The 24,141-nt window shown below is 34.0% G+C and overlaps 1 protein-coding gene across 1 annotated transcript in view; it reads right to left on the reverse strand.

The window, feature by feature from the left end:
* PEX7 (peroxisomal biogenesis factor 7) overlaps window positions 1-24,141 on the reverse strand; it is a 91,252-nt gene that overhangs the window by 36,059 nt on the left and 31,052 nt on the right. Inside the window, exons 6-8 of the mRNA XM_060029909.1 lie at window positions 22,385-22,491; window positions 20,627-20,740; window positions 19,324-19,379 (exon numbers count right to left, since the gene is read on the reverse strand). Coding sequence (XP_059885892.1) covers window positions 19,324-19,379; window positions 20,627-20,740; window positions 22,385-22,491 — 277 coding nt within the window. The remainder of the gene's footprint in view (window positions 1-19,323; window positions 19,380-20,626; window positions 20,741-22,384; window positions 22,492-24,141) is intronic.

The following is a 24,141-nucleotide window of genomic DNA, read 5'->3' on the forward strand; positions in this document are numbered from 1 at the left end:
TTTTTGTATGTGCACTTACTGCATCCTCTCATCTACCTTGCTGTCCCTTCCTAACCTGGGTATCAGTCGAGAACTGATCAGCTCTTTTTGTAACCTCAGAGATTCCCATCCTTTTGAAGTCACAAGCCCCTGAGTAGAACACATGAAATCATGGCCTTATTATTTTATCATCTGTATCACTTTTGGAGGGGATTAAACAAATAGAAATTGTAGACTATCGAAACAATTTTTTAAAGAGGTAAACTTTCATTAATTAATTCAAAAATGCTTATTGAGTGCTAATGCTCATTTAAATGATTAGACTGGAGAGTTATTTGTGTTTTTTTTTGTTTTTGGAACCGGTAATAACAAAAATAAAGTTTAAAACAGAAAAATATTAATTGCCTGCTAAATGAAGAATATATGATTACTTTTGAAGAATTACTTAACAATTTTCACAGATGACTTTTAGAACACTGAATTACAGACATCCGGAAACCATACCATATTTACAAACTTTCAGGGTTAAATATGATAAAATTCTAGACTTAAGCTTCTTTATCTAAATGAATTAATAATAATATTTCAATTAAGATTTTAATTAGATCAGTATTTTAGATGGGCTGACTCTACTTCATCACAATAAACATTAAGCCCAGGAACCATACACCACAAGGCCTAGAGTACTTTGACAAATTAAAGAAAACCATTAAAGGAAGGCTCGTTCTGAAAGTATTTATGGCTGCGATCCATAGGGATGCAGATGACTTTCTGAAGAATGCCACACCTCAACAAGAGGAGATAAAGGAAAAAAGAAAAACTCACACTGGGTTTGTTTACTGCTTACTGGTACAAATTGAAGAACCATGAAATAATTTCGCAGTAAAGTTCCAAACAAATATCTGACTAAAAAAGAAACTAAAAAAGAAATGGTAAGAACGCTATCTACTCATGAAGTAGTTATCAGTATCTCAGGGATAAGAATAGTCTATGTACATCTCAACTGTACCTGGTGCCAACATGTGAGTACCTGGAGCAGAAGAGCATTTCACAGAAGTACAGACGATAACGTGATTAACACGATCAGATGAGGCTGCAGTGGAACCTCACTCCACACCTCAGTGCTGAAGAACATTAAACTCACAGCAGCCGCCTGCCTGTGCTCTGGTCATTGATTAGCTCTATAACCATGAAATACTTAGTGTCTTCACCTCAGCAGCTAAGCATTTGTGAATAAACCCACTCGGGTTTATCAGGCCGGGAAATGTCTGCACAGATTACAAGGATCTCCTTTGTTGAACAACTCTCTCCTCAGAGGAGGATGGATACAGTGAAGGGAGTGAGGGGAAGAAGACAGACGTGAATAAGGGTGGGACAGAGAAAAACAGAGACAGAGCAGACCAAGTAATTCTGTTTCTTTTCCAGTGATTGGACATGAAAGCTTAAGGGAAAAAAAGAGGAATGATGAAGCAGGCATTTGGAGTAAAGCAGTTTCAGTAGTTTCCTTAGGTTCTGCTACACTCCTAGCCTTGGACTCTGAGGGATCCCATATTTTGAGAAATATTCCCCTTTTCTATTGAAGCTAGTTCAAGATGGTTACTGTTTTACACACACATGCGCGCACACACACACACACACGATCTAATACTGAAGAAAGAAAAGGGACGATGCTGAATTTTGTTTAAGATGAAAACAGATTAATAATTGTTTTTTATTCTCCATATAGTTCATTCTATTAGGTCAAATCTCTAAGAATTCAGTTTTAGAACATTTAGTATTCCCACATTCTACACTGGGGTTTCAGGACAGCCCTCAAGGGTGAATTATTTATCCCTGAGTTCTCAGGGGACAGAGTAAATGACTAACAGCTGACAGGTAGTACCCCACTGATCTAAATAAAGAGATTGACTATGCATGCAAGTCACTAAGAGAGGAAAACACTGAGGGTCCCTGCTCTATAACTTTTTTCTTAAAAACCATAATTGCACAGATTAGAGTCCATTACTTCTACAAGGTTCATGACAAAGAGCAGTTCACCTCAGAGGCAATCACTTTCAATTCGTTTAACTGTTTCTTCTGATATTTTAGTCCATATTTTCTAAATAATACACACACAGAATTCACTGATTATTTTCATTTTCAGATTTTATCTTCTGACTTCCTGCTATGGAAGATGAGGCAAAGCAACACTTACATTAGATGTTGTACAAATATATACAACAAAATCTACTCAGTTGCCTTTCGACACTGCACAACAGACTTTTAAAATTATAATGCAAATTAACTGACAAAATCCATAAAATTTCTGTTGGAACTAATCAGCACAATTCAGAGTTCAAAGCGGTGACTTCTACTGCATTAAGCTAAGGCTTAACATTCCTCACTCCTTTATTTATTTATTTATTTATTTATTTATTTATTTATTTATTTTTACAGTTTCCCAGAGTGGCCTTTTTTAAACATCTTTATTGGAGTATAATTGCTTTACAATGTTGTGTTAGTTTCTGCTGTATAACAAAGTGAATCGGCTATATGTATACATATATCCCCATATACCCTCCCCCCTGCGTCTCCCTCCCACCCTCCCTATCCCACCCCTCTAGGTGGTCACAAAGCACCAAGCTGCTCTCCCTGTGCCATGCAGCTGCTTCCTACTAGCTATCTATTTTACGTTTGATAGTGTATATATGTCGGTGCTACTCTCTCACTTCGTCCCAGCTTACCCTTCCCCCTCCCCGTGTCCTCAAGTCCATTCTCTACAACTGCATCTTTATTGCTATCCTGCCCCTAGGTTCTTCAGAACCATTTTTTTTTTTAGATTCCATATATGTGTGTTAGCATACGGTATTTGTTTTTCTCTTTCTGACTTACTTCACTCTGTATGACAGACTCTAGGTCCATCCACCTCACTACAAATAACTCCGTTTCATTTCTTTTTATGGCTGAGCAATATTCCATTGTATATATGTGCCACATCTTCTTTATCCATTCATCTGTCGATGGACACTTAGGTTGCTTCCATGTCCTGGCTATTGTAAATAGTGCCACAATGAATATTGTGGTACATGACTCTTTTTGAATCATGGTTTTCTCAGGGTATATGCCCAGTAGTGGGACTGCTGGGTCCTATGGTAGTTCTGTTTTCAATTTTTTAAGGAACCTCCATACTGTTCTCCATAGTGGCTATATCAATTTACATTCCCACTAACAGTGCAAGAGGGTTCCCTTTTCTCCACATCCTCTCCAGCATTTATTGTTTGTAGATTCTTTGATGATGGCCATTCTGACCAGCGTCCTCACTCCTTTTAGATCTATTTCTTCATGTGCTTGCATTAGGTTTTGAATTAGACATGGATTTGATGTGATTCTTAAAGAAAAATGTTAGTACTAAATAATTCTGAGAAACGTTCTGCAGTTATCAATCAAGGTATTTAAAATCCAAAGTCTTACACATTTTTTCTAATTAGTGTGTATTGTTTCATTTTATAGGAAATTATTTTCATTTTTCACCTGGCATTTAACTAGCAAAGTTAAGTTTCGCTTCATCAAAAGATATTTCCAGTATGAGAATAATTACCTTAAGAATTTTCTAATTTAAACAAGTCAAATGGAAAAAATCTTTGGGGACATATCAATGAACTTGAGAGTTACTGGTTCATACCTACAAATATCTTAAGCATTACGAATATAAAGCTTAAAGAGATTTAACAGTAAAGTGCATATTACAATTGACTGTAGAAAAAAATAAAACATCTTTCTGTAACTTTAGTTAACAATCAGGATACCAATAAAAGATTCCAAGTTTTGTTTAACAGTAAAATTTTGCAATCTAGCCATTACTGAGTTAAATACAAGAGAACAGCAAGTTTTCTCCTTGAAAAATATCATTTTCTTATCTCAATAGGACTTTCTGTTTTAAATTTGGTTTTATTAATTACTACTTCAAACATAAAGTGAAAACCTCATTTAAATACAATCTTTTGCAGGCTTTTAAGATCAGAGTGACCAAAGGATATCATATATTTTCATATAATTTAAATTCACTTATATTTATAAACAATTATTTAGTGCATCCATGCCCCGGATGCCAGGGACAAAACAAGGAAACAGATAAGTCCTACCCTGTAATCAGGCAACATGCTTTATTAACATAAAATATATTTGGTACTAAAATATCCTTGCAAGAATTAAACAAAGGTGTGAATGCAAATATTCACACTATTAAAAAGGAAACCAAAGACAACTACATTAAGATGCTTTCTTAATATCAGTGATGAAGTTTAGTGAACCTTTGCTACAAAGCAAAAAATGTGATAGAGTTACAAAGACATTTGTATCTAAGATGTCTGAAAGGTATGGAACATTAAACAACTCTTGGATCATTTTAAGAATACAGTCGTAGTTCCTACAAATATTAACAGTTAGTATCATACCATTAGCCACACAATTTCTTGTGGTTTGAAGAACAAATGTAGAGGAATTAAAAGCAACTGTCTTAAAAGATGAAGTAAAATGATCATTTGAAGCCTGCACAGGAGCTCACATTCAGCCACACTTCTTATCTATTTACTTTAACTGACCTTTTTTTGTGAGTAAGGGGGACTAGGTAAAGTTGAAATGAAAGGTTTGTGAGACAGAGTACATATTCAGCTATACTATCTGTTTACTTTGGCTGACCTTTTTTTATGGGGAAGGGGAAGAAAAAGAAGTATCTGCTAGTGGAAATCTCTGTGCTAATAATCATAAGGATCAAAAAAAGCCCATCATGCACACCAAAGTAAAGACACTTACTGTATAAAGGCAAGTCCCACGAGAGTAAATGTGACAAAGATAAAAGGTATTTCTGTGTCTGCTGCTTTGTTAGGCTTCTAAATTCACCACAATCCACCTAAAGGCCATTTTCACACTTATGCAACATAATAAAGCTATTTATCTTATTTTACAATTAAACATTATAATTAAATATCACATTTAATAATTAACTTAAAGGTACTGATAGTAAGAAACATTTTCAGCATCTTATTTTACATGAGCAAATACAGCTTATTTTTCTCTCAAATGTTTTTATTTTTAATTACCAACCCACAGAAAAATCCAAAGAATAATATACTGAACATCCATATACCCTTCATCTAGATTTACCAGTTGTTAAAATTTTGCCACATTTGCTTTATCTTTCTCTCTCTACACATACGTATATAAAATACTATCTGCTGAGCTATCTAAAAATAAACTACAGACATGACTTGAGTCTTTTAGTGATTCTGCTTGTTTTCAGCAATTTCGATCAGAAACATAAGAGTCCTAGGCTTACAAGATGTTTTCAGGTATCAAGTAACATAAAAAGACTGGAAATAGAAGATCTAGGTTCAAGTTGGCTCTATGTGACATCAGCCAGTCTTTCTCTCTCTCTGAGTCAACTGTCTTCTGGATAAAATGAGCACACGCCCCACAGCAGTGTTGTGTGAAAATATAAGTTAGACCCAGATAACCAAAACTAAGAAGTTAAATATAAGAACAGATATTGATGTGGAAGGATTTTCGGCATAATAAAGACTCATCTTCTCTTGGCCCTATCCCACTCAGTGTTCCGACTGCCTGAAATCCAATCCAATCGGGGCACTTCTGACACTGGAGGAAGGGGAGCCAATTCCTAACTGTAGGGACTGTCATTGCCATTGCAGGACCTTATGCCCGGTCCCTGCCCACCAAATGCCAGTATTGTCTTCCACCATTGCCACAAAATCAAATATGCCCCCACTAAGAATTACTGAAGGTGTAACTTAAAGTGTAAGTGTAACTAGGAAAACATACACGTTAAGCCTTAAGCCCTTTTACCTCCATATAAATAAATGGGTAAGAATGTTCTTCTAGAAGCCCATGGAGACAATGTGAAAGTTCTAGAAATCTAAGATGCACTGAAGGGAAAAAACATTCTGCCAAGGGGGCAGAAAGCCCCTGAAAGGAGAGGAGATAGAGAATGCTTAAGTAAAGTCTACGTGGTGTATACCTTTCCTTTCTAGACATTTTTCAATGAAAATGTAGATATATGCACATATAATTATAGAAGTTTTTAAAAAATCAATAATTATTAAGATAGCAAGCATCTAGGTCTAGGGCCAGTCCCAGCAGAGTGCTGGAGCCAGCTCATACTGGCTTGTGAGAGCTGGATGCGCACATCTCTTCCCGACCCCATGCTTACTGACATCATATCACACAGGTAGCTTGATACTGCCCTGGTGGGGGTATTGACACCACTGAACTCCTATCTCAAACACTACACATCAGGCTCCCCCCACCCACCTAAAGAGCTGGTTGTTAAATATCTATCAGCACACCACTGGTCAGCCCTCACTGTGTTTTATGTTGAATAATAAATTGTTAGTAAACTCAAATGGTGTCATTATCAGGTCTACACACAAGAGAAGCATTGATAAAATACTCTTACCTTGTATTTATATTTTTAGAACTCAGAGCTAGAACTATGAATGTAAAAGCTATGTATTGGAGAACATGTTGACAAAAAGTTTCACACTGTCACTAAGAAACTGAACTCCAAGGAGGCAGGGGCCAACAAAAGGCCAGGTTGAGGCTGCCTGTTTTGTTGTCGTAAAATAAAAATTATCTTACTCTTGAAGACTAGAGCTGAAATGGGCCTCAACCCCACAGAGATGCTCTTCTGTCACCATCCATTCTGGCGATAATAATAATGACTATAGTAGCAAACACTTATATAGCATTTATTATGTGCCAGAATTTGTGTATATTAACTCACCTAATCCTCACAGTAATCTTAATGCAGTAGGTACTATCGCTATCTCCATTTTACAGATGAGGACATTGAGCCACACAGTTTTAAAATAACTTGTTCAAGCTTATACAGAGAGTTAAAGGCAGTCTGGCTTCATAGTCTGTGGCCCTAACTCCTGTGTTACCCGGGAATGTGCCAACCCCCACAGTTAGTCCCTTCAACATGTATCTTTCACTACCCCACATCTATTTTTGTGACTACATATCTCCCACTACGCCAACACAACCGACATGCTCGGGGTTCCTTTGTGTGCTTCTATTTCTCTTTAAGCCTTTGCTTTCATCATTTCCTCAGCAAGATATTCCAAACTGTCTACCACAATGGCTGACAGATAACAGCCATTCTGTAAAATATGCCTGAATTTTAAAGCAGAGTACAGCTGTATCATTTTATATCCAAAAAGGAGCTTAACAGTTGAGTTGGAAACATTAAAATTGCTGGTATGGGCAAAGAATTTCACATCATACAAGCTGTAGATGAGTACAGTTTGAAAACACTGGAATTAAAATTCACTTCATATTTTTCTTGCCAAAAAAAAATCTGTAAGTCTAAAAAAAACCCTGCTATTTGGTTTATTATTACCAAAGACCACTGATTTTAAAATGTTTTAAAGGTTAGAATATTTATAAAGGTATCATGAAACAGAATAGTGTTGCTCTGTTTGAGGCTAAACTCATCGTTTTAGCCTTAGCAATTTACGAAAGCTATATCTTTATCTGAGAAATATTTGCTACAACATAGAAGAGACAAAATGTTCTTCCTAATGAAGAAACATAATTATAGCTTTTATTTTTGTTTGGCTGTCATATATACCTGGTTTGTTGATTTCTGCCTGTGTTTATGAAACGATCTACTTAGTATAAAACCAAACACTAGCATTTAGAACTCAAACCATACTTAGGTGTGGCTGGTACAGCAAACACGGCTTGACAGAAGAAGCAGTAACCTAATGGAAAGTACATCGGAAGAAAGATAATATGGTAAAACCTATGATGATAACATTCATAAAAGAATGGAAATAATCCACTCTGAAATATTTTCAATTTAGTACTATCTTCAGTGAAGTTTAGAAAGAACCAATGCCTATTTTTACAGAGTATATTGCCCATCAACTGAAGAGAGTTCTGATATTTTTTCCAAAAGGTTGGAATTTTTATTTAACCTAAACTATACAAAATAATTTCAAATCTGTTTTATACATTACTTTCTAGATCTTTATTACTTACTTGATGAAGCATAATGAACTACTATACAGGTGAAGGACTTAAAGATTTTCCCTATTAGATATGATCATAGATCCATGTAAAAAATATGGAACTTGCAATTTATAAAACTAAAATATCCATCATAGTGTCGGTTTTGATATAATGCCCACCATATAAACTATTTTAAAAGCTTAAAAAAATAAACAAAATATAAATTAGCAAGTAAATGAAAACTTATATTTGAAGAGTTTACGTTACAAAAACTAGCCATACAGAATCTAGAATGATATCTGTATAATTATCAGTGCTAAAAACTAAACAGGTTACTGTTGGTCTTATGTCTCAAATCATTTTTGTTTTAAAATAATTTTTCTGCCACTAAAAATATCATCAATCCACTGAGATTTAAAATTCTTCAGAGGATAAATTTAACTCATATCACATGGTGTAAAAATCTACCCAAAATGCACCTTTTCTGACCTTTCTAATGAGTGGTCACCACACAAAAGTAATGAGAGACTAAACTCACACAAGGCATTAGTACAATTAAAAGTCGTATTTTCAACAAGTGATGAGAGTTACAAATATGCATACATATACACATACATTCAAAAATTAAAGTTTTTCAAATCATTTTGTTTTCTTTTCTCTATTCATTTTCCTTTGCATAAGAAAGTCTTTGATAATACGACATTGGAATATATGATTAGTAGCCCCAGTTACATTTAGTATTAAGGTGGAACAGTAATAGTAGCTATAACGTATGTTAAAATTAAAATCCTGTTTCTGGAAGTAAAATGATGTCGCTTCTATATACTGCCAGTGAAGCAATTTGGTTTAAGTTTTCTTACTCCACTTCATATTGGGAAAATGTTTACCAATTTTGTAGGAGAAAAGGAGAACAGGTTTCAGACTTGACTAGAGCTACTGTTCTCATTAACTGAGACAAATAATGTAGATAAATAAGCAAGCCTTGCAGAGGGAAGGAAGGGAAGAAATAAAGAGCTCAGAGTGAGATGCTTGTTTGGACACTAGGTAGCTGAATCCAGCATAGAGCTGAATAAGCAGGCCTGAAGCTCTCAGCAGAGGTCAGAGCTGGAAAAGGGGGGTGGGCATTATCACTTAGAATGGACATGTAAAAAAGTACTAAGCCAGAGTCTGCCAAGTTTAAGGGGGAGAGAAAGATTCCATGATGAAGTACAAAAAGGAAGGGTCAGGGAGGATGAGAAAAAAAAAAAAAAGAAGAACATGGAATCCCTGGGATAAGGAGTTTCAAGAAGGAAGGTGTGATCAACAATTTGAAATACAGCAGCGAGGTCCAGTATGACAGGTCCTGACAAGTGGACTGGATGTGGTATTACTGAGGCCAATGATGGCTTTTGCCAGAACAATTTCAGTAAAGAAGTGTAGCTAAAGCCAGCTGTGGGCTTAGGAGTAAATGGACATATAGCGATAAGTGCCTAAGACTATATGCTTTCAAGGGTCCACAAAAATGTCTAAGAGCTGAAAATTAAAATCAGTTTTTAATTAAGTGTATATAAATTAACATTATTAACTGCTAAGTTTTGTATTAAACATTTCATTCCATTTGAAGACAATTTTTAAGTTAGAGTTTTTCACTTCACAAAAATTCCTAAGTAAGCATAATAATTGCCAAGAAGTCATAATCAATCATAAGTGAGCCACTCACTGCCAAACGACTTCAAAAGCCAAAGTCTAAAAAGCTTTTCAAGATAATTAGCCCTGTTTAATCAGCGATGTGGATCCATTTTATAGATTCAAATGATATAGGGTAAGACCTCCAAGCAGAGCACCCTAGGACTGCAGAGCTTTTATGGCCTTGGTGAATGGAGCTTAAGGCGACACTAAAAGCTTGGCTAAGAAGGAAAGAAAACTTAAAGGTAAATACAGGATAAAGGAAGAAGTTACAGGCTGAGAAGAAAGTCAGTAGAGAGTTGGAGACTGAGGATATAACAGAGAGAATAGGTAATTTAATGGAACAAAGTGCTGAAGGACACAGAAGTGTTTGGGGTTAAGAGCACTCGTGCAAGACTTCTGAATAGCAGAGGAGGAACAGATAGGTAGAGATTTAAATAAGTTTACAGACTTGCAGTGAAAATAGATAATCTGTGCTTGCATCCTACAGTTATTTTTTTAAAGAGAGAGATAAGGTTGTTTGCTGAAAGTGCAGGGAATAGGGTTGGGGGGCGGGTGGCCTGAGAAGAGAAGCAAAGGTTGGAAACCGAGATAAAGAATTAGCACAGTATTTTCAAGTATGTTCTCTTATGCAGTTCTTATAATCACCTTGCAAGCTTATGAGGATATTACTAATTCCATTTTACATAGTAAAGAAACCTGAACTCTAAGTTATATAGAAAAATTGCCTATTTGAAGTCTTTTTCAACTATGTTTAAGATCTCATATTACCTAATTATAATCTCAATTTTTCCAAATGCTTACAAATCTAGCTGTGATGTTTTTGATCTTGTAGTATGTCACAGAACCATGACCTAAGCCATCTCTCTCTCCCCAGAAGCACTAAACATCTATCCCCCAATCTCCAGTCTTGCTCAGAATTCAGGAAAGAATCAAAGCCTAATTTTTAAAAGTGGAGAGAAAAAATCTATAAAAATACTGAATCACTATGTTGTACACCTGAAACTAATATAATATTATAAATCAACTATACTTCAATAAAAAGTGGAGGGAATATTAAGACGCTGAGCCAAAAACTGTAATGATTTCTGAGCACAGTTAGGTACCTACAAGATTTTAGAGTACTGCAGTTTGTATTCAAAAGCCCAGTTTTAACATATTCCCGAGTTAAACCTACATCAACAAAGGTAAGGCATTTCCCAACTGGGTGTTTTAGGATACTTAAGTATATACATAAAACAGGGAGTGGTCAGTAGGATTAAGATCATAATGACAATCCTGAAAAGAAAGAATAAGTAGTCACTAGGTTTTCCCCTTTAATTAGAAACAGAACAGTGAAATGGATTTAAGATGTCAAAAGATTAATGCTCCCACCTCAGTTGTCAAGACTTTTGCAAACAGCTTTAAACACCAGAAAAGACTTTGAAATCCGAGAACTAGATTCTATACTCGGAAATCCCTTTTGAGCCCACAGGTGACACTATGTAAGAGAGAAGATTCCAAGTTCACTCTTCATCTTGCTCAGCCTACCTGGAGGATCTCACATTACTGGCCATCCACATCTGGTTGATATCCTTGCCAGCAGTTTCTCTGACATACTGCATGTTCTGGGGTCTCCTCCTGTTTTGGGTGGGCTGTTCCCTTCTTCCTTCCAACATTAATTCCCTCCTGAAGATAGTTTTTTTGTTTTGTTTTGTTTTTTTGCTTTTCTTTCTCTAAACTTATCGCCCTTTGATTGATGCATTCCTATGGACCAAACCACCAGTAAGTTAATGGTCTTCAAAGCCATATTTACAGCGCTAACCTCCAGCCAATGATCTAGCTCCAGAGATGCACTTTGGAAAAGATTGGGGTGGGTGGTGAACAACTGATAAGTTTTCTTCCTGTCTGCCAGGTTGCCATTTTTTGGCTCCCATGCTAAAAATTCTATAATCACTCCATACTATTTTATACAGACTATTAAAGAAAAAAACTTGTTATGGTACCGTTTTAATTGAGAGCTGGAAGACAGTGTGATTATACTTCCCAGTTTGTCTGCCTGCTTGTATTGGATCAGTCAAAAAAACCAAGTTAGAGCATGTAATTTCTCCCAAGGCATTGTTGTAATTTATTGTTATTCTACACTAACAAAGTTACATAGCTTCTGCCATATCAAATACTGACTCAGAAGTAAAGGGGAGAGGAATTCTGGGTAGTTTGAAGCAATGAGGCCATGTACATCCAAACCTCTTAGTGTATCCTCACAAAAACCAATACAGAACAACAAAAAGAACAAATAAAACTACATAAAACTCAGGCTTCAACATATCCAAACTTGTAATTACATGTATAAAAACAAAACAAAACAAAAAATCCCCCAGAATCCCAATGTGCATTCTCCCATGTTCCAGATCCAAGCTTTATTGGACAGCAAGGGCAATTTAGGAAAAACTGAATAGAACCGAGAAGAGCTAGGATAAGGTCTAAAACTCATTTAGAGCCACCACCTTCCTATGAGTGAAAATAGTGAAAAAAGCCTAGCATAGAGTAGAGTACAGGTTTTAAAGTATATGGACACAAGGAGTTATTTTAGGAAGTTAATAGTTTAAAGGGAAAAGAGGATTAAAAGGAAGGAAACGTACCAATCCCAAACCATCAATCCTGTACATGGGTATGCAGAAACACATAAAGTCTTAATCTATTTTTTAAAAAACATAAAAATAAAATGGATACCATAAACTCAAACATTTCACCTGACAAAAGACCACCTCAAAAAAATAAATAGCAAAGTGTAAGAAAAACTGTAATATAACATTCTAAACTGAATTAATATCTCTAAACAAGCATCTGGGGACAGGAAGGAAAAATAATTGACCTAGATCAGTGTAGTATAATAAGAAATATATTTGATCTTGGTCCACAGTTCCTGGCACAGAGCTCCTAAAACCCCTGGAAGTTCCTGAATGATAGGAATGTCTTCTGTTATTCATAAGGAGTCCCTTTGGAACACACCTGAGTTTATGCTAATGAGGTGACTTAGGATGGAGTCCTTACATAGTCTCATGTGTTTAGAGAGCTGGAATTTTCAGCTCCATCCACTGAACTCCCAGAGAAGAGGGAGGGCTGGAAATTAAGCTCTATAAAAACTCTTGAACAAGGTTTGATGAGCTTCAAGGTTGGTGAACTTACCCATGTGCTGGCAGGGTGGGGCACTCCAATTCCATACAGACAGAAGCTCCTGCACTCAGGGCTCTTCCAGACCTCATCCTCTGTACCTCTTCTCCTGGCTGTTCATTTTTATCCTTTATAATATCTTTTACAATAAACTAGTACACATAGTGAACGTTGCCCTGAGCTTTGTGAGCTATTCTAGCAAATTATAAAACCTGAGGAGGGGGTCTTGGGAACCCCAATTTACAGCTAGTCAGTCAGAAGTACAGGTGACAATCTAGGCTTGCAATTTGCATCTGAAGTCAGGGCAGTCTAGTGGAACTGAGTTCTTAATCTGTGGGATCTGATGTTATCTCCAGGTAGATAGAATTAGAATTTAGTTAACTTTGTAGGACACACCATTGGTGTCTGCTGAGAATTAGAGAATTTCTTGGTGTGGGAAAACTCCACATACATCTGGTGTCGGAAGTATAGAGCTTTCCCCCTACAATCAAGAATTCAAAAACAAAGAAAAGAAGTGGACAAAAACAGGAAAAAGTGAAATAGAGCTAACTGGACACAAGAAAGAAATAGAAGAAAAAAGGCAAATTCATATCAGAAATGAAGACAAAATTACATGGTGCTCAAAGAATAAATTTACACAAAAATATAAGGACATCAAAGACAGGAGAAAAATAACCAAGGAATGAAAATGAGACTAAAAACGTATCAGAGAGAAAGCATCTGATATAGAAGACAAGTAAGAGAGATTCAATTTATGTTTAATTGGAGTCCCTATAGGAAAGAAATGTAAATCAAGGAGTTCATGTTCAGCTAAGTTATCCTTCAAGCATCGAGACTACAGAGAAATAATTTTAAATATGCGAGAGCTCCTGAGAAGTCTGTACCCATGAGCCCTTCTTGAGGAATTTACTAGAATATAAACTTCATCAAACTAAAACATGATGAGGAAATTTTAGCAAAAAGATTGATGATGAGCATTTAATATATTTAGTTATGTACCTAAGATGAAAACAAAATTGGAAACAAGAGTGGAAGAATAATATATAACATGGTATGTATTACATGTTATATGTGGTATGTTCTAACAAAATATAAATAAAACAACTTAAAATTTGATGCAAAAGGGAGGGTAAAAAAAAAGGAAGGTAAAATAAGTTCATAAAATAAGTTATTGTACATGCAGCAAGTAGGAGTTAAAATAAATACCATTAAAAACTAACAAACCAGATAATAAATGGTTAAATTTTTTGAAAAACAAGGGACTAATGATAAGGATAGCATTAAATCTGTATATTGCTTTGGGTTGTATGGACAATTTAACAATAGTAATTCTTCCAATCCAGGAGCACAGAATATCTCTCCATTTCTTTGTGTCTTCTTTAAATTCTTTCATTAATTTCTTGTAGTTTTCAATAAACAGGTACTTCACCTCCTATATTAAATTTACTCCTAAGTATTTAATTCTTTTTGATGTAATTGTAAGTGGGGTTATTTTCTTAATTTCTCTTTCTGATAGTTCATTATTAGTATATGGAAGTACAACAGACTTTTGTGTACTGATTTTGTATCCTGCAACTTTACTGAATTTATTAGTTCTAACATTCTTTATGGAGTCTTTAGGGTTTTCTAGATACAATATCATGTCATCTGCAAATAATGACAATTTTACTTCTTCCTTTCCAATCTGGGTGCCTTTTATTTCTTTTTCTTGTTTAATAGCTCTGACTAGGACTTCCAATATTATGTTGAATAAAAGTGGCAAGAGTGGGCACCTCTGTCTTGTTCCTGATTTTAGAGGAAAAACTTTTAGCTTTTTTACTATTGAGTTTGATAGCCATTCCAATGGCATTTTTCACAGAATAAAACAAACAATCCTAAAATTTGTATGGAACCACAAAAGACCCTGAATAGCCAAAGTAATCTTGAGAAAGAACAAAACTGGAGGCATCATGCTCCCTGATTTCAAACTATATTACAAAGCTATGGTAATTAAAACAGTATGGTACTGGTATTATAAAAAGAAACAGGTAGGACTACACCAAACTGAAAAGCTTCTGCACAGTAAAGGAAACCATCAACAAAATGAAAAGGTGACTTACTGAATGGGAGGAAATATTTAAAAATCATATATCTGATGAAGGGCTAATATCCAAAATATATAAAGAATTCACACAACTCAATAGCAAAAAACCAAACTATCCAATTTTAATAATGGACAGAAGATCAGAACAGACATTTTTCCAAAGAAGACATAGAGACGGCCAACAGGTACATGAAAAGTTGCTCAACATCATGAATCTAGGGAAATGCAAATCAAAACTACAATGGCTGTTATCAAAATGATAAAGAAAATGACAAGAAATAGTAAGTGTTGGAAAGGATGTGGAGAAAAAGGGAACCCTTGTGCACTGTTGGTGGGAATGCAAATTGGTAAGGCCACTATGGAAAACAGTACAGAAGTTCCTCAAAAATCTTAAAATAGAATACCATATGATCCAACAATTCCACTTCTGGGTATTTATCTGAAGAAAACATTAACACAAAAAGATATATGTATCCCCATGTTCCTTGCAGCACTATTTACAACAGTCAAAATATGGAAACAAACAAAGTGTCCATCAACAGACGAATGGATAAAGAAATTGTGGCATATGTATACAATGGAATATTATTCAGTCATAACGAAAGAATGAAATTGTGCCATTTGCAACAACATGGATGGAAAAAAACAAAAACAAAACAAAACAGAAAACAAGTTCACAGATAGAACAGAAGATTGGTGGTTGCCAGAGGCAGCAGATGGGGAGAAGGAGAAGTGGGTGAACTGTTTGGGGTGTTTTTTTTTAAGTTTAAATAAAACAAAATAAAGGGAATAAAAGCATTACAAAATTTATAAGACCAAAGGAAACCAATGAAACAAAGAAAAAAACTTACCTAAATATAAATTTTTTGATAAAAGATAAAAAAAAAAACCCCAAAGCAAAACAAAAAAATACACCACACAATGAATAGAACATAATACACAAAATAATCATAACATAAAATAATATGACAGACTTGCTATCAAACATATTTTTATCAAGAAATATGAATAGGTTAAACTTGCATATTATAATAAAAAGATTTTTGATTTAGCTTGCCAAGCAAAACCCAAATATATGCTCTGTATGAAAGACATACCAGAAACAACATGGTTCAAAAAAACTAAAAATAAAAGTATGGAAAAAGGTATACCTGGAAGATGGGAATAGTATGAAAGCAGAGGCAATGATACTAGTAAGAGATAAAGCATAATTAAAACTAAAAAGCAATTAGCTGTGTCAAAGAAAGAGTCTCTTTGATGCTAAAAGTCTCAGTTCACTAATGTATGTTGAAAATATCTATGCACCAAATAATACAGCATATGGCTTTATGAACTCAAAACTAGAAGAGATTTAGGGAGACATAGATAGAAACACACTGATAATAGGAGATTTTAACATTCCATTCTCAGTACAAGATGGATTAAGTGGGCCAAAAATAAGAAAGGATACAGATGATCCAAATGACATTATCAATTAGTAGAGCTTATGGTTATATATTTAACTTTACAATGTGATAATAGACAATATACCTTCTTCTCAATTGCATATGTAACATTCACAAAAATTGATCATTTACTAGGTTCTCCTCCACAAAAAAATCAACATATTCCATAAAACAGAATGACTAATAACAGTGTTCTCTGATCACAATAAAAGTAGAAATTATTAACAAATTTTCAAAAATTAAAAGGCACTTTCATATGGAAATTAAATAACTTCCTACTAAACAACTTTTGGTAGAAAGATGAAATACAAATAGAAGTTACACATTTTTTTAATGATAATGAAAAAAATTATATATCAGGATGTATGAGTTACAATTGAAATGAAAACTAGAAGAAAATTCATAGCCTTAAACACTTTATTAACAAAATGAAAAAATAAAAATAAGTAAATTCCCAGATCAAAAGTTGGAAAAAGAAAGTAAGCCAAAAGAAAGTATCAAGAAGGAAATAAAGATAAAAGCAGTAATTAATGAGGTACTGAATAGAAAAACAGTAGTTCTCATTCATAAATCAAAATCTTGTATGCTGAAGAAAAAATAACAAAATAAACATGCCATTAGATAACTTAAAGTAGGAATCACATATATACAAAATCAGAAATGACAATAGTGAAATAACCATTGAATCAGAAGAAATTAAAAAGTCATGACTCTACAGACATCCGTATAAATAAATGTGAAAACCTATAAGCAAAGGATAATTTCCTAAACTCCCATTAGAGATAGAAAGTTTAAACAGACAAATTTCCATAGAAGAAATAAAGAAAGTTATCAAGAAGTACTCCACAAAAAGAGCCATGCCCGGATGGTTTCACAGGGAAAATCTACCAATGCTTCAAAAACCCAATACCCTCCGTGTTGCACAAACTGTTCCAGAGCTTAGAAAATGTAGAAAAACTTCTTAATTCTTTTTTATGAAGCAATTAAAACATTGATACACAAACCAAAAATTTAAAACAAGAAACAGAAAAAAAACCCTATATGAACCCTGTGTGGTGTGGGATCAGAATGAGGGGTATGATTAGAGGTACACATACACATATAGGTCAATATCACCTTCAAATATTGATGTAAAAGCTCTAAATAAAATATTAGCAGACAAAATCCAACACCACAGTAAGATAACGATACACAAAGAAAAAGAGGGATTTAGTCTAAGAATGCAAGGTTGGTTCAATCCGTTAATATAATACATTATATTAATAGCTCAAAAAAAAAATCATGATCATCTCCATAGATGCGGAAAAAGCCTTCAACAAAACTTAAGATCAATTCCTGACTCTAAAAAAAAAAACACACTCAAGAAAACTGGAGTTGATGCATACTTTCTTAGCATGATAAATAAATACATACACTTTTTCTTAAAGTCAGTATCTTACTTTTAACAAGGAAACATTAGAGGCATTTTTACTAATACAAGAATTAAGACATCCTCCATAACACTATTTAACACTGTAATAAAGGTATCTGTCAATGCAATTAGATAAATCAATTAGGGGCATCAGAATTGGAATTGAAGATGTAAAACTATATTTATAGATGATATGATCACAAACTTGGAAACCCCTAAAGAATCAATGATCTTGGGGCTTCTCTGGTGGCACAACGGTTAAGAATCTGCCTGCCAATGCAGGGGTCACGGCTTCGAGCCCTGCTTTGGGAAGATCCCACATGCCTCAGAGCAACTAAGCCCGTGCACCAAAACTACTGAGCCTGAGCTCTAGAGCCCACGTGCCACAACTACTGAAGTCTGCGTGGCAAGAGCCCGTGCTCCGCAACAAGAGAAGCCACCACAATGAGAAGCCCATGCACCACAACGAAGAGTAGCCCCCGCTCGCCACAACTAAAAGAAAGCCCGCGCGCAGCAACGAAGACCCAACACAGCCAAAAATAAAATTAATTAATTAATTAATTAATTTTTTAAAAAAAGAATCAACGATCTTTAGATGGTAGAGAAAGAGGGAGTCTCAAACACTGCTGCTTGGAATGGAAACTGGTATATTCCTTATGGACGGGAATTTGGTAATATCTAACAAAACCATATATATATATATATGTATATGTTTACCTTTTAATCCAGCAATCGCACATCTGGGAATATATTCTGAAGCTAATTCTCTAGTGATGTGAATGTATGTACTTACAAGGTTATTATTCATTGTGGCACTGTTTATTTATAAAATATTTGTAACGAGCTAAATGCCCATATGTAGGAAACTAGTTGAATAAACTATAGTACGTCTACATAATGAAGTATTATACAGAATGAAAAAGATCTCTATGAACTGATATACAGTGATTTCTAAACTACTTTCCGAGAATTCTAGGGTAGCAAATAGGTAAATATATTGTGAATAAGAGAGTTTTAAATCAGGAGTTTTAAATCTGGAAAAGGAGAAAAAGTAGAATGAACCCTGTGTGGTGTGGGATCAGAACTGGGGGTATGATTAGAGATACACATACACATATTAATACATAGATACACATGTGCATACACATACATACAAAGTCATATATTCACAAACATACATACACTCATGCTGATTTTTTTCATATATAACAATCTTAGCCTTAAGATTCACATAATTAGACTGAAGAAATAAAATTTCGTAATTTTTAAAATTTTAATTTAAAAGATACTGGCTATTCAATTTATAGCATAGGAAGATATTACGAGGAACAACTGTCAGGAAAAAAGGCTTTTAAACAGAGCAATCAAGCTAACCTTTAAATACTAAAGAATTTACTCATATATGTGGCCAGATCATAAAAACAGAAAAAAATAATATTAATCTCAGTGGCAAATATTCTTATGTGCTCAGCTCAGATTATTTTTATATTAGTAAGATAACTTATTACCCTTCGGAAAAGCTGCAAAGAGGCAAATGGTACTTGGTATTTCACAATGAAACATATCAAAAGCCACTGTACCTTACAGTAAAATCATAGGAGCAAGAGGCCAACACGGAAGCATGAAATGGTGAAAACTACAAAAAAACCACAAAAAACCCTTTTTGAGGTTAACTGTAATTATAACATGCTACTTCGTAAGGTCATTCCCATGAACATTATAATAAAGTTCATCTAACTTAACCAATTTTGTGAATACATATTATGATTGCTATTAGCACAAGTATCAAATAAACATTTAAATGTTAAAAGTTTTAAAATAATTTTTATGTTCTTTGTATATCACATCTAATGAAAATGATATCAAGGTCAAAAACTGCAAATTTAAAGACAAGTAGTATTTAGTAATAAACATGTTTTACCAGGCTGCCCATTGCAATTTTATTTCTTCCATGTTTTTCTTACCAGTACTTTAATAGTTATATACACATAATATAATTACATGTGAATGCTCTTCATAGTTTGCAAAATACTTTCACTACATTACCCTATTTCATTCTCAGAAGCACTGTGAAATATATATAGAAAATATTTTTTAACTACTAAAACCTGTGTGCCATGAAAAAAAATCAGGGCACTGTGTCTCATATGTTGAGTTGTAACCAGTAAAATTTAAAATATTAACTACAATTTAGAATTTTTAAAATAGGAATAACATAATTATCTTAATGAAAAGATCAAAAAGGTACCTTTTTATCCTTAATGTAAAAAAACAAAGAATGAAATTGGGAAATGTCCTTTAATAAGATGTTTTCCACAGTGACTTAGCAAAATTTACCTAAATAAAAGCTGGGAAACTAACTTAAGTCACCTTATACCTGACAAATTTGAGGGGATCAGCAGAAAAATGTTACCTCATCCTCTGCTGTTTAGAAAGTGGAAAACTGTCTCTACCCTAAACTTCTGAGAACATTCATATATACAATCATGTTAGGGAAAATAAAGAATTAACTCTCTCTCTGTGCAAGTTTCAACAAAATAAAGAAATCTTCCCACTGAATGAAAAATTGTAAAGAATATAATACTCAAAGTAAATTACTAGAGTTAAAAAATATTAAAAGGAATAGTAGAATGGGAATGACAGAATGAGAAAAACATTTTTATTTAATCCTAAGTACTGCTTGACTACATATTACAATTCATTCAATAATTATTCCAGTATTTTACCCAATTTTAGCTTTCAATATTCATTATCATTCATTGGATAACAAAAACATGCATAAAAAAGAATCAATAACCCATCCCCTAAACACCTTTTATATATACTTCATTAAATATATTTATATTTTTGTTCTATGTATAAAAAGAAAAGATAAAAACTTACTTTCACTCTCCTAATAGCATAGGTGTGACCAAGAAGTTCAAATACTGGTTGTCGTACATTCCTCAAGTCCCAGCCTCTCAAACTACAATCAACTGCCCCTGTCACCAGCAAATTCTGAAAACAATTCAGAGAAAAGTAAAGTGTGACATCTTTGCAATTAAGCAGTACCCAAGCTTTCCTACTAGAAACAGTGTCTATTTTCTGGTATTTATTTAATCTGACCCCAGGAGTCATTCTTGAAAAGTTATATAGCATTATAGAAAGGAGTCAAAATATACATCAAAAAGCAAAAATTAGTAGGACTTGAGAGAAAAGGAACTCAGTATGCTTTAGGCATATGATGGAACACTATACACAACAGAAAAAGGCATAGTCTCAAACAGCATTGTAGATTTCCCAATCTACTTTTAGGACTATTAATAAGAACATAAGATTTTAAAAATTATACCTGACAAATGAGCCCACCCTTCTTTTCAGCATCCTCTGAGGTTTCTACCAAGCATTAAAAGGCAAGAGGCCTGCTAATTTACAAATATTTGAAAGTGCAAAGTATAAATTAAATTTTTTTGTTTTTCTAATTCTAAATCAATCACTGCTCTCAACTCTCATGGGCCATGTCTTAATATAATATGTAACACTATCTGAGAATTTATGCAGAAAGTGGTAAGTCTCCTATCTAGTCAGGTTTTTTAAATTCTGCTATCTAGAACCCTAGGTGAACCCAGAGTTCATGGCTCAAGAGGCCAAGAGCTGCTTCCACACTCAGCCCCATTCCACATCAACCAGGGCAGTAATCCATTGTCTGAACATTTTCGGCTTCAATATAAGCTCATCTGAAAAAAAGCTGCAATGATTTAAAAAAAAATTTTTAAACTACTCTCAAGTATATATCAGCAACTTTTTTAGAATTCCTAAAAGTATAACACACAGTCCACAATTTCATTTTCCTATTTGGAAAATTCACGAGAGAGATTTGTAGTCATCAGCACTGAAAATTTTATTAAAATCAAGTATTATTTTGAGTATGTTCTATATTTTTTAAATCTATTTTATTTCTTTCTATTTAAAGAACTCAGCTGATACAATGTTCTCTTAACCTTCACTGATTACTTTAAAAATGCGAAAAGTAAGACATATGTTATACTTATTTGTCATAGTTAACAGACTACTTCAGGTACATAAATATATTTAAACAGCATATCAACACATATTTAATCCATTTCTATTTCTAATTCATATGCTCATATAGTTAGCTGAAGCTCTGCAAAAAGTTACAAATGGACACTGCTATCTTACAGAAACATGAAGCTTGGTTAGGCTTATAAGGGAAGATAAAACAGAAAATTCTAAAAACTGATGGACTGTCAAATTAAAAATCAAGTTACAAATAGTTCATCAGCCTCACTAGCAAAATGAACAAGAAATGAAAGCAAAAGATGATACAAACTGGCAGGGTTAAGAGCAATAAAGTAAAAAATTACGTAAGTTGTAAAGCAGTTTCCCAAATAAACAAGTAAGGCTGCACTATTGAACTTTTGAGAGTTTCTGTTTCTTATTCAGCCTGTTTTATGTGCACTTAAATCCAATTAATGCTAATGCAGGTCACTCACAATCATCAATTAGAAAAGAAAGGGACTGAATTTAACTTAATGGTCCATAAACACTATCAAAGTCCACATAAACAAAGATAAAATAAAATCTAAAACATTTCAACATTAGGAAGGGCTCAGCAGCTCAGGATAGAACCAGACAAGGTACCTCATTGTATTTACACCAGTCACAACTCAGAATTTCTGCCTGATGTGCTGGAACCACAGTTCTGACTCCTGTTGTCTTCACATCCCAAATTCTCAAAGTCTGATCACCTGGTGAAAGAGGAAGACTTGATCACTTTCCATCACACCACTTGGATACTCGGTACCCATGACAACAAGTCAGGGGAAAACACACCACTTTCACTATCAGGATACTGCCACCTATATATCATATACACATATACATTGTTTTTGTTCTATAATAATGCATAAGACCTACTAAAAGTGATGAACTATAAAAAAAAAGGCACCATGATAATGTTTTTAGATCTACTCAAAGCAGGAAAATCTAAATCTCACACTAAGACAAACATAGCAGTGATTAAACACACACCCAATGCATTTTTCTTCAGGATAGGAAAAGGCCCTGAAAATCTTTGTTTCTTGTAAATAAAGTTAGCACCCTATACCAGCATATTCTCTAAGAAACAAAATGGTAATAGTTTTACTGTTAAAAGTGTGCAAAATCTACCAAGTTGAAATGGATAATTTTCAAATCTTAGCTTTTACATTTATTATATTTTAAAGGGCCATCCAAAGGTATATTTTTCACCTTGGAAAAACCAAGTTGAGAAAATTTGTCATTATACTCTGAATTACTACAAAAATGATTATACTCTGAATTATTATACTCTGAATTACTCTGATTACTACAGATAATACTCTGAATTACTACAAAAATGATTTATATCACATAGCTGAACAAAGTCAACCCTGATTAAATGTTTTACATGCTGTTTGCCTTCAATTTTGTAAACTATGAGGAAATAACAATGACCAGATGAAAAACCCTGAATATACGTATATCTACATCAAAATTAAATTACAAACAGTAACTGATCATGTGAGAAAGCTAGTTCAGCTTAATGAAAAAAAAAACACCAATATGATGGCAGGCATAGTCTTGATTCCATTTAGTAGTTGTTTGACCCTGCAGAAGTTATATAATATCTCTGAGACTGATTCCTCATTTCTAAAAAAGAAACAGAATGACTACATGCAGGATGGTATAAGAATTTAGTGTAACAAAGTTTCTGTAAATCGTTAGCATGGTCTCTAGAATACAGTAGATACGCTAATATGTGGTATATAAAAATGCTAAATTTTAAAAATTTCCTTTGGTTACCTACATACAATTTCCTATCATCCCAATTCTAAATCATACGTCATTTACCTAAGTTCAAGAGTTTTAGACCATTTTTTTCTGATTTCTTTGCAAGTTGTTTAAGAAAGATAAGAATGAAATTGCTGGTGGTAATGAAATGTAGGAGTTAAGCATGGGGGCTTTGGAGCTCCAGAGCTTGGTTCTAATCCAGCTCAATCATTTGGTAGCTGTTGACGTTTAGTCAAGTTACTTAACATCCTGGATTCTTACCTTCCTCACCTATGATAAAATATCTGTCTTATACAGACCCACAGACGTGAAGGACAAATTAGTGGTTACCAGTGGGGTGAGAGAAGGGCAGAGGGGCAATATAGGGGTAGGGGATTAAGAGGTACAAGCTATTAGGCATAAAATAAGCTACAAGGATATACTGTACAACACAGGGAATATAGCCAATATTTTATAATAATTATAAATGGTGTATAACCTTTAAAAATCGTGAATCACTATATTGTACACCTGCAACTTATATAACATTGTACCTCAACTATACTTCAAAAAAAAACAACAAAAACAAATCTGCCTTATAAAGTTGA

Source organism: Delphinus delphis, chromosome 14, assembly GCF_949987515.2.
Source record: "Delphinus delphis chromosome 14, mDelDel1.2, whole genome shotgun sequence".
NCBI classification, from domain to species: domain Eukaryota; kingdom Metazoa; phylum Chordata; class Mammalia; order Artiodactyla; family Delphinidae; genus Delphinus; species Delphinus delphis.